The 11632-nt window shown below is 32.5% G+C and overlaps 4 protein-coding genes across 7 annotated transcripts; 2 read left to right on the forward strand and 2 right to left on the reverse strand.

Moving 5' to 3' along the window:
- Positions 1 to 40: 40 nt before the first annotated feature.
- S2P (membrane-bound transcription factor site-2 protease) lies at positions 41 to 4438 on the forward strand. 2 transcript variants are annotated; one of them, XM_076519659.1, is made up of 7 exons: positions 41 to 232; positions 343 to 633; positions 705 to 1055; positions 1129 to 1287; positions 1355 to 1612; positions 1688 to 3650; positions 3812 to 4438. In XM_076519659.1, the coding sequence occupies exons 1-6, from the start codon at positions 158 to 160 to the stop codon at positions 2054 to 2056; spliced, it is 1503 nt and encodes a 500-aa protein (XP_076375774.1). In that variant the 5' UTR covers positions 41 to 157; the 3' UTR covers positions 2057 to 3650; positions 3812 to 4438. The 2 variants fall into 2 exon arrangements, with proteins under 2 accessions (XP_076375774.1, XP_076375775.1); XM_076519660.1 differs by having other exon boundaries at positions 1688 to 3149.
- TfIIA-S (general transcription factor IIA subunit 2) lies at positions 2476 to 3442 on the reverse strand. Its single transcript, XM_076519665.1, has 4 exons — positions 3302 to 3442; positions 2915 to 3019; positions 2696 to 2825; positions 2476 to 2625 (listed from the first exon to the last, which is right to left on the reverse strand). Exons 1-4 carry the CDS (start codon positions 3371 to 3373, stop codon positions 2594 to 2596), a joined length of 339 nt encoding a protein of 112 aa, XP_076375780.1. The 5' UTR covers positions 3374 to 3442; the 3' UTR covers positions 2476 to 2593.
- A 1351-nt stretch (positions 4439 to 5789) lies between the features above and the next one.
- Positions 5790 to 8973, forward strand: LOC143258984 (natterin-4-like). Of its 2 annotated transcripts, XM_076519664.1 has the most exons (4): positions 5790 to 5945; positions 6765 to 6964; positions 8134 to 8277; positions 8816 to 8973. In XM_076519664.1, the coding sequence occupies exons 1-4, from the start codon at positions 5939 to 5941 to the stop codon at positions 8900 to 8902; spliced, it is 438 nt and encodes a 145-aa protein (XP_076375779.1). In that variant the 5' UTR covers positions 5790 to 5938; the 3' UTR covers positions 8903 to 8973. The 2 variants fall into 2 exon arrangements, with proteins under 2 accessions (XP_076375779.1, XP_076375778.1); XM_076519663.1 differs by lacking the exon at positions 5790 to 5945 and having other exon boundaries at positions 6737 to 6964.
- A 140-nt stretch (positions 8974 to 9113) lies between these two features.
- On the reverse strand, positions 9114 to 11624 carry Vps36 (vacuolar protein sorting 36). Of its 2 annotated transcripts, XM_076519662.1 has the most exons (7): positions 11378 to 11624; positions 11128 to 11311; positions 10870 to 11065; positions 10437 to 10798; positions 10216 to 10380; positions 9926 to 10141; positions 9114 to 9868 (listed from the first exon to the last, which is right to left on the reverse strand). In XM_076519662.1, the coding sequence occupies exons 2-7, from the start codon at positions 11221 to 11223 to the stop codon at positions 9695 to 9697; spliced, it is 1209 nt and encodes a 402-aa protein (XP_076375777.1). In that variant the 5' UTR covers positions 11224 to 11311; positions 11378 to 11624; the 3' UTR covers positions 9114 to 9694. The 2 variants fall into 2 exon arrangements, with proteins under 2 accessions (XP_076375777.1, XP_076375776.1); XM_076519661.1 differs by having other exon boundaries at positions 11128 to 11624.
- Positions 11625 to 11632: the final 8 nt, after the last annotated feature.

Here is an 11632-nt window from a genome sequence, read left to right on the forward strand (position 1 = left end):
TTCAAAGAACCGGCAACGCTGCTTCTAAATATATTGTACACACATACATAAGTGTAAATAGTTGTATGTATGTATACATCCGAAGTCCTGCTGATTGTACATACTCCTAAAGGAATTTCGCCTCTGTATGTAGTACTCTGTGATACAGGCGTGGGAAATGGATGCTTTAAGTATACTGATTACGATAGGTCTCATTCACTGTTTGTTATTCTTTTTTGACCTAATTTTTAAGGTATACATTGTTAAAAACAAATCAATAACATTAAAAATGATTTTTGCATGGACAGTCAGAAAGTGTCTCATTTATAAACATCATCTGAAATGTTATTCTCTATCTTTCAGACATGCTCACACTATCCATACATTTACTTTTTGAAAAACAGTGGGATAGAAGTTCAAGTTTTAAGGATAAATTGGATGACAACATCATTAAATCGTAGAATAAGAAAATGGGGAATTACATATTCCAAATTTTGGAGTGCTTGGTTCAATGCAGGGGTTATTGTTACTATTATTCTTCTACCCCTATGTACGATTGCAATCTTAAAGATGACTTTCAATATATGGATGAAAATATATGGCCCAACACATGATAATAATAACATTAATAATGATCTTACTTTAGAACCAATGGTAAATGTTTGTTTAATCAGAAATCATATAGTTATTTATTTAATTTATTTATTTGATATACTTGTTTTCAGTTACCTGGTATAAATATGCCTCTTAGCGAGGTTGGATATTTTATTTTTACATTAGTATTATGTTGTATTGTTCATGAATTAGGACATGCATTGGCTGCTGCAAGGGAAGGTGTCCAAGTATTTGGTGTAGGAATATTGGTTATTTTCATAATACCTGTGGCTTACGTATATTTAAGTATTGTTCAACTTCGTTCATTACCAATAAAAAATCAATTACGAGTTACATGCGCAGGTATCTGGCATAATGTTGTACTTACAACAGTGACTGCAACTATTTTGATGTCTTCTACATGGCTATGGGCACCTTTCTATCTATATGGTAATGGAGTGTATGTAAAAACTATTCTACCAGTAAGTGGAGTATCTTTGTATATCTATTCTTTTATTCTTGTAATACTTTCTTATCATTAAAATTTTTTCTTAGAATTCATCTTTATTAGGCCCTGCAGGACTTTCAGAGCAGGATATAATATACAAAATCAATGACTGCTATGTAAGACATAGCGAAGACTGGACTGATTGTATTTTAAACACAACAAGTCAGCCTGCTCTAGGATATTGTGTTAAACAATCACTTATTCAGGTAAGAATATCGTTTTGTATTATTTATTTCAGTCATTAGAGTTGTTGATTTTGTATGTTTAATACAGGAATATGATGAGTCAATTCCATCTAGACCAAAAGCTAATGGTGTTGTAAATTGTTGTACATCAGACAGTGAAGCTAGTGGAAGTTTATGTTTTGAGTACATTGAGGGTCCACAAGCAGCCCCTCTTCATTTACCTCCACATTCTTGTCTTCCAGTTAGAATTATAACTAATCAATCACAAAATTATTGCCACGCAAGTAATCAATGTGTATTTCATGATACTCATTGTTTAAAGCCTTCTCTCGATAATGTTAGTAAGGTAAGTAAAGCTTGCAAACTTATTTATTTTATTCCTGAACTAGATGATGATACTATGATCGTACATAAATTGTAGATTGTTCAAATACGAAGAAGAGAAGGAAAGGATGTTTTATTTTTTGGTCTTCCAGCAGATATATATCACACAGTTGATGTATCTGATTGGATACCTAAATATACATTTTTAAACCCTAAATTACCAGAAACCGTGGTGATCCTTTGCAAGTATATTACGATGTTCTCTGCAGGACTAACTGTTGTTAATGTTCTGCCTTGTTTCTTCTTAGATGGGCAATACATTATGGATGCATTTGTATGTTATACATTAAAATATACACGACAAAATAAACGTCTTAGACAACCAATTGTAAGAGCGTTCAGAAGTATAGGTACATTGCTCCTTAGTATTAACATCTTATATCCACTTATGTCTAAATTATTATAAGTAGTAAAACAAATTTTTTTACTATTCAAGATTTATATTCATAGTACAAAGTTACATTGTAATGAATCATTATGTTCATATATAAGCTTAATGCCATTTTGTATCACTTATTCAAATATCTTAATAAACTTTGCAGTCTCATTTATAGAGTTATTTACATCTTTGGAATAATAAATTGGACCATATAAAAGGATTATATCACATAATATACTTGTCTGTCCTTTGAAGATAATTTGTTCTACATACAGTATGATACGTAAAGTCTATTAATTACCAAATACAATATAAAAATAAAACTAATGCTACATTCTGATAAAATCAAGTAAACTTTATGTTTTTAATTTTAATACAGTATTATGATTAGAACTGTTGTATGATAAAATTTATGACTGTGGGAAACTGAATAATAATTACATACCTATATTAAATATATTGTATTTTGCTTATATTGTCTATTGTAAGGTTCCTGTATGGCTAGTACCTTTTTATTAGTGATATAATAAATGTAAATATATTTAATTATGAAAGGAAATAATATTATCGCTTTGTTGCAGTATCTGCATCCAATGCTGAAAAAGGATAAAAAAACTTCGTATTATTTGCTTCAATTCTGAACTGATCATATAGTATTCTACTCACCTTTACCATCACAGGCAACAATTTTAACTTTATCGACTATCGCAACCTCTTGAACTTCACGAAATTCAACATCATTTAACATAAAAGTCCATACATTGTCACAAAATCTGTATGTATTTAATTTGCCAGCCTAAAAATTTTGTAACATTAATGTGGTAATAATAGTAAGAACAGATTTTATATAATTACACACAGATATGTACAGTTAAAGGTACATACCTTAAATGAAAGTCTTGATTTAACCCTGGTTGCAAGTGCTTGATTGATTGCCTTATCAAATTGCAATAACACTTTAATTGCTAACTGTGGTGTGATTTGTCCATACTATAAGATCATATTACATAATTTAAAATAAAATTTTTTTAGTTCTTGTCAGTATTGCAAATGTTGGTGAATAGAACTGCATGATTAAGTACCAAGAAGGAAAACTAAATACATTGTTAAAAATATTTTCGTAAGTTTACACGTAACCGTACACAATAATCATGCACCATTATTATGTATCGTCATCTATTTTACATAAACATTAACATATTATTATTTATATCTAGTGCTTATTCACCGAAAACTCTAACCTGACTACTGGACAATTTAATGTTAGCATACCTGAATTAATTCATCGAGGCTTTCTTGTAATGTATTACCTAATGTTGTATTTCGATATAATTGATAAGACATTGTCCTTAAGGTACAGTAGGCACACTAATAAAATAAATCGATGTCGGTTAACGTAAAAGTAAACTTCATGCGTAACAAAAATGTTCTTTCGTCGACGTTTGTTGATGAACTATGTCCACATATAATGTATGTACTTGACAGTACTCATGCCCACGATTTTGGTGCTTCCGACATAGTGCTGCTCCAAGTGTTTATTCATGTAATTAGTGTGACCAAATAAATCACGAACTTAGAAAATATACATAGACGATCGTGCTGTTAGTGAATGAAATATTAGGTTAGGGAATAAGTTCGTAGCGTTTTTATATTTTCTTTTATTTTACAACGATTTTTTGCTGTTTGACAAAGTGTATAATATTCATTCGATAGAGTTCTTTCTGCTCTACAAAACTGTGCTAATCATCTTTTTGAGTAATTTAATTTTTTATTACTTTTGAGGCTTAGAAATGGAATATCCAGGAGGTAAAAAGCAACATTTTCGACACCTTCTCTTCTTCGCTTTTCATCGAGGCCAAAAAGCTGCTGAAGCAGCCCGGGACATTTGCAATGTATACGGAGAAGGTGTCATAGGCGCGTCTACAGCACGGAAATGGTTTGCGAAGTTCAAAAACGGCGATTTTGACGTCGACGACATGTCCCGCAGCGGAAGACCTTCCGAATTCGACGAAGAGCGTCTCAAAGCATTTTTGAAGGAGGACGGTCACCAAACAAGTCGTGAATTGGCCGAAAAAATGAACTGCGATCATAAAACGATTCTCAATCATCTTCATTCAATGGGATTTGCCGAAAAATTGGGAGCCTGGGTGCCTCATGAGCTTAACGGAAACAACAAAGAAAATCGCCTTCAAATTGCTTGATAAAAACGCTACGAACTTGTTCCCCAACTGAAAACATTGTATACAAAACAAACATAACTTTTTTTTATCGAAGTTTTAATATTGATTAAGTCAATGAATTATGTTAATGAAATTTTTACTACCTTCTAAATATTAATTCAACTATGTATTATTGTTACTTCCAAAATGAGTAATCAATTGATAATAAATCTTCTAAGAGTGAACACAATTCTATGAGAATAATTTATTTATTAGTTTAATAATCTAACATCAAAATATTTCAATCAAGAGTATTACGTTCTTAATTATATTATGTGTGGACTTAAAATATTAGAATCAATTAGTTTATTCATACAAAACCCTACAAACTAAATTTTGTCTAATAAGATGGTAGCTTCATCTGATTTGATAAAACGTTGATTTCTATCAATAAATTTGAGGTCACTAATTAGACCCCTTAACCGAACTTAAAAATACCACCACCAGGTAGCACCAGAGGTGCTACCAGTAGCGCCACTTCATTTTGAGTAAATACTTCAAATGGAATTTAAAATGCATTATCGTAGGAATTTTGTAACTCTTGAGAGGTCAAATTAGAGCTGAAAGATTGCGCTTTAGGATAGAATCAATTGGGTTTAAGAAGAAATTTATTATCGTAGAACCTCTACATATACACTGTATGTAGTCACATACATGTAATTGATTTAAGATCTACGCCCCGATTTGACAAACAGGATTTCTTCAATATTTACTGAATCATCTTTCTACTAAACCATTCGAGTAATATTAACTTATCACGAAATCAATTTTCTCGTAAATACGATGACTAATTTTCTGATGCATTCAATACTTTGTAAAGAGAAATCATCAATATAGATCATGGGTCACGATTACTGATTGTTAATAATTGATGAGAAAACCACTATTTCAATCAATGCTTTAGCTTTTACAATTTTCTTAATAAAATCATGTTCTAGCATACAATGTATCAAGTCATAATTACTTATGTATTACTATTTTTCACTAAATGGATAAACAATGAACTCGGTACTCTTTATGAAAATAATACGCATGGATGAAGTTCACTTGATTATCTGAAGTGATAAAACAAAAGCCATGAAACGATAATCTCATTTATTTGTTACTTTTTCTTTTTCTACAATCTGCAAAATGTTTCGTCCAATTATTGCACGCTCGCTATCACGAATGGCTAACACACGATACTTTTTCGATGATAAGATATTACTTTATCGAAGAGAGAAAACTAGGTATATTCACCGCAGGAAGCAGATTGATAGTTTTTCACACGGAATAACATTTTCAAATTGGTCCAAATGACTTGAATCTTTTTGAGACGTTAGTTCGACTGGTTTGCTAGAGGATAAGTAAAAAAGTTGCCAATGGAATCTATTGGCATCATCCAATCCCATTTGTGAAGTCTTTCATCTATCTGTGGAGATAGCACATTCCTATTTTTACTATAAATTTAAATAAATTAATTTCTCTAATGAATTTATATAAATTAATTCCTCTCAACATTCCGCTATGCTTTCACTCATGTATCAGACGCAGATGAGTAATTCTCCCACTCCTACTTTCCTGAAAGAAGATCGTAAAACGACCGGTCATTGGGGAGCCGTGTGTTCGATAGATTCACGATTCGATCGACGAAGTGAACGGACGCGCGTTCAATTTGAATATTGGTTGTCGATTTACTTCGGATATAAAAATGACAGGTGAGCACTTAGATTCGTGATACGATTATAATATTGCAATTGCATTTACTATGCTATTGCGTTTATTCGTAAATTAATTGCGTCGCTTTTCATTGGCGGATACTAAAAACTTCTTTGTGGACAGTGTTAACAGTTCATTGCTAATTCGATTTCGGTTGCTCTACTATCAATAGCGTAATTTCTCGATTATTACGAAAGTTACTTCATTATTTAACGCAATTAATAATGCGATATTTAATAATAAAAATGTGTATATTATCATCGTTTATGAATGTCAAATAGTCTTGTAGAGTAGAATGAAAATAGCGCAAGAATGTCGGGATAAGTAGTTTTTATAAAAGAAACGAAAATGAACCAGTGTCAAGAAGAAAAGTTTATATTTTTAGAAATGTGGCAATATGAACGTTATCGTTATCATGACTCAATCAATTAATCTTATCGCTGTAGGTGTGTTCCTTCTTGAAATGTGAAACCATTCACTTTAACGAATGTTTTAGGTCTTAAATTATCGTACAAGCAGTGACGAGAAGAATTGATTGAATGTTTAACTGCAAATCTGTCCCTTTAATCAATATAAGATTCCATAGCAGTATATACATATTTTGTGAATTGCCTTTTTTTAAATTGCATTGCATAAAGCATTTTTTCATTTGTAGAATGAAAATGTTATGGTACATAAGTCTCAACAACTACATTTATATTTTCGAGTGAATATTAGAGCTGTATAATGTTTTGTCACAGGAGGACTGTGAAGATAGGGTATGCATATACTGTAATTAACTATCAGGGATTTAACGGTGACGTCAATGTTTATCATAGGATACAAGTGGGTGAAGTTTACGGGTGCCCGTTACACGGTGCCAGGAATGATCTCGGTTGGCAATGATTTAGATGGTAGAAATCTCGTTGTTGGTCGTGCTTTCCATCATGGTGACATGCTACCAGCAAAGGTCAAGCCGGAACATGGTGTTGCTTACGTTTGTCATGCTGGAGAGGAGCATATGAAACACGATTTCGAAGTAAACATTAATAATTCAGTTTGCAATTTATGTCGTTTTCAATTTAGAAATTAAGTCTACATTTTTTTTACCTGCAAAAATTATTCTGGAGCACCTTGATCGTTGGAGTTTCAAGTTTTAAAGCTGTTCCTATAACAGCATTATTTCCACTAAATTTACTGTATTTGTTAGATTATATACCATTATACATCAGACAGTAACAAAAAGACAAAAATTCCGGATCAACAATTACAATACTAATAATTATATTATAATTAGAGGTGTGCGGGACGAGATCCTGAAAATGTTGGGGTTTCTCAAAAATATTCGATTTCCTATATCCTATACTATTACTACTATTACTATTTACTATTTATTACTATTACTATTACTATTTATTACTACTATACTATTACTACTGCGAAACGACACATCGCCGTACTTAGTACACAATCGACTAGCGAAAACCCGTTTCCAACAACTGGAATTATCGTTGCAATTGAGTTGCAATTATTGTTATTAACACACGAAGAGAGATTCATTATTTTTACCCGAGAATTTAATATGAAACTATACACATTTTAATTTTCTAGTATATTAATTCCGTTTAATTTTATAAGTTATCAAGTTAAATAAAATAGACAATTAGTAAACTTCAACAACAGAAATAAAAAGATATTAAAATTATGACCGTATTCAAGAAAAGAAGACACGTTTTATTTCCGTTCTGTTCTCGCACACTTATAATTATAATTCCTTTGCGGACAATAATAATGTTTTTCTCATGCATCCAGTAACAAAGAAGACTCTATACCAATCTTCTGTTATGTAAACAATTCAATTGTTTGTTTGCAAACGTGCAGAATGTATGCGTAGTCCTAATTAGGGATGTCGATCTAGAGCTAATCTTTGAAAGATCGATCTTTTATGAGCATCCCTAGTCCTAACGTCATTAGTTTTCATCCTGAAAGGCTTAAGAAGATTTAGCCATTCCTGTTGATATGTTAAAGTAGTTGCGACGGATTCTTTTACTCCAGCCCACTTACGATTAATTTACAGAATTGTTAATCTTTTCATGATTTATTTAGCTATTGAGAAATTTATGTGGTGCTCCAATTAGCGGCTATGAAATAGCTTTTTTCAACAAAGTTTTACACACAGATTTTGTCAGTGTCCTTTTTCTTGAGTAGATTTTGATGCCGGCTGACTTTAAGTGGGTTCACTCTGCAAACGGCTACGTCCCAGAAGGTGCAGTCGAGGGTGGAAGGACAATGGATGGGGAGGTGCTTTATATTGGTCGCACATTTCACAGGGGCGTTCCGTGTAGTGGAAAGGTCAGATGAATAGTGGTTAAAACAATATTGTTTTTTAAATCATATTTATTTAATTTTAATCTTTCGGACGGTTTTCCCAAAATGACAGAAACGTAATAACTCTCGTGGAAGAAGCATCGGTGATACAACCGACCAGGGGGTGACAAATTGAAAATAAAAAATACTATTTTTTCAGTTGAGGCTTCGTTGTCATGAAAATCGACTTTGAATATTTACGACTTAGTTATTTCGATTTGTTTTTTGATATAGGATTACTCCTTTCTCGGTTGTAACGCCGATGCTGGGACACTTTATATTTTACATTCCTCTGTTTACTGAGCGTTGTTTCATTGGTCGCATTTCATGAAACACATGCATTATCGTAACAGGGATTAATTAATGGAAGCTAATATCGTTTATCTAATCATTGGTGCCATTCGAGAGTCTACAATAAGTATTTATATGGTTTACTGAAATGATTGCAAGAATAGAATTTTATGTAATGGCATATTAAGTAATGGGGATTCATTAATAATATTGACCTTCTTGTTCATTTCAGATACAAAGATCTCACGGCGTACTTTATATTCCCTACGAAGGAAAAGAGATCCCGTTTAGGAATTACGAAGTTTTGATACAAAACTAATAAATTAATTATTATGTTTTCAAGCGTAATTGTATGTGTATTCCACGTAATAAATGGGAACTTAAAATAGATTTAAGTAAAAACACAGTTACCATTGTTCATTTAAAATTATGCATATGATACAAATAAAACTGACTTTGACAATAATAACAAGAGGTGTTGCAACGATTGTACTGTTATTAATCCTTCGAGAAAGTGATTTTTTAAACAATTTTTATGTAAGCGAAAATTTTAACATCGTTTATTTACAAATGTTTATACATAATTATCGATACACAGATATTTTTGTAGGATATTTAGCAATTACATAGTGGTAACCTTATGTTAGTACAATCATCGTTCAAAAGCATTTTTATACACATTTATCAAATTTTTGTTTTTATTATTAGACTAAAGTTGGCTCGATTAAAAAATTTGCTGAATATTCTCAAGGTTTATGTTTCGTTTTGATCCTAATAGAATTCTGTTTCTGCGAACAGATCTGTGAAATTTGATAACTGCATCAACATTTGCAGTCTATTTCTTGCAAATTTATTTTAATCTGAATGATGATCATGACACGATTGCAACAAATATCGATTTCAACTTATAGGCAATAAATTTTGTATCTGCAAATTAATACGCTATGTGTATTTTTGAAAATATTAAATATTTTTCTTTTTTTATGTAAAATGTAAAGGCACAAAAAATATATGAACTTCTTTTTATAATGGATTCTATGCCGTGGGCAAAGTACATCTGCTTAAAGAGTAACGTTGTTTCTATAATAATGCAATGGCGAGAGAATTGTCGTTAGTCGTCTCTCTCTAAAAATAAATTCGGATAAAATCTTAAAGCTTCGATTGTATCGTCTCTGCACGCCTTTCCATGTTTCTCCGCGACTAATAATCTCTCACGTGCTAAAAGGACTGATATACCATCTGATTGAGCAAGCTCTTCTGCCGTTAACGATCCTCTTTCTTTTATCTGTATGGAACGATTAAGTTATATTCTTTGAAAAAATTCATCTGATAAAGTACTTACCAAATCTGCTATTAGATCAGCTATAGCGCTATCGTTATGAGATCGAACTTGAAGAACCATAACTCCGCTATCAAAAATTCTCAGTACCACGGGGAGGCCTAAAGGCGCTAATTGCCTGCTGGAATTTAATAAGTCTTCTGGGGACAAAAGTTCCAAGCCTCTAGCTCTGTTCACGCGACAATAAACGTCTGTTAATGTCATCATTCCCCCAACTTCCTATAAAATAAAATTTCTTAATTACACTATACATTGGTTGATCTTGATTTACAATGATTATTACGTGTATTGACTTTAATAGGTTCTTCCAAGATATCTGCCAATTGCTTAGCCAATTGCTTGAAATATTCATTGCTGCTTCTATAGGCATCTCGAGTCACAGGGTCATCGATGCCAAGACTCATTAAGTAAGATTTAAATCTGACTGTTTCATCCTCCGTGATGTCTCCTTGTCTCTCCTGCAATGGTCTTTGATTATATATGCCAACTTTATAAAGTAGCTGTTGAGAGTCACCCGTATTTTTGCTGAGATGGTTTTCGAAATGGAAACCATATCTTTGGCCATTTCCATAAGCTTCCTGAGATCTTGGAAAGCCATCGATATACTTTCATCTGTAGCTTTTTGTTGCTCTTGAAGACTTCTCTCTATCCCTATGATGCCAGTTCTGGTCTTTATTTGTGGAAGCAGTTTTGGAGTATTGCTGCTATTCTGAGTATTAGGATTGTAATTATTTGCTGGCATAATGGGTGCGAATTCCCAAACTTGTCTCATAATAGTATCAGACAAATGGGTAACAAAGGTAGGATCCAAGCCTTCTTTAAAAGATAATTTGATATAATTGTGAATACTACCATCTAGTGGACCAGGCATTTTATCTATAAGTATGAAAGATTATCAAAGAATGTTTTAATCAAATGTTTGGATGTAAAATATAAATTACACATACTGTTCGGAGCTTCAGATAGGTGCATGATAAGCTTTTTACAACGTCCAAAGGAAAATGGACTAGGAACTTCTTGTTCAAAGAATATAATATGACGAAGAGACAGTGCGAGACACGTTTGGCCACGAGATATGTCACCGGGCTTCCCCCAGAGAAACCTGTGACTCGTTAGTATCAGCTCACCACCTTCAAAGTTTGTCTGTCAACGAATTATAGGTTATGTGTCGTTCCGTTTTGAAACGCATAACTAATATCCAATACCTTGTTGTCGCCATCGTACAATCGTACGCCGATATCACGTCGAACGTGATTTTCATTCGGATGGAAACGTGCTTCGACGTATTCGAATCTGTTCATTGTTCTTTGAGGTTAGGACAAAAGTTGAGGTGTTCGTTTCAACGATTTTCGAAGAAATCACGCAACCTGGGTGGGACCACCATCAATTCTAAAATATCCAGACGATTTAACGATTCAGAATATCCTCGCGATTTATTTCTCTTTAAACACTGACCGCATAATTTGCAATTTATCTTCGAATCCCACAATTTTGAATGAAGTGGCTCGACATTCGAATACCATTTCATACTGTCTTGAGTCATCATCTCATTGCACTTATCAATTTTTATTGTTGCAACTTTTTCTTCTGCATTATTATAAAAATAGAAACGTATTTTGTTCGTAAAATGTATTGAAGAAACATTTTTATTTCAAATATCTATGAAATTCAAAGCGAATTTATAAAATTACCAAAATGGCGTCCCGGAAA

Source organism: Megalopta genalis, chromosome 3, assembly GCF_051020955.1.
Source record: "Megalopta genalis isolate 19385.01 chromosome 3, iyMegGena1_principal, whole genome shotgun sequence".
NCBI lineage: Eukaryota > Metazoa > Arthropoda > Insecta > Hymenoptera > Halictidae > Megalopta > Megalopta genalis.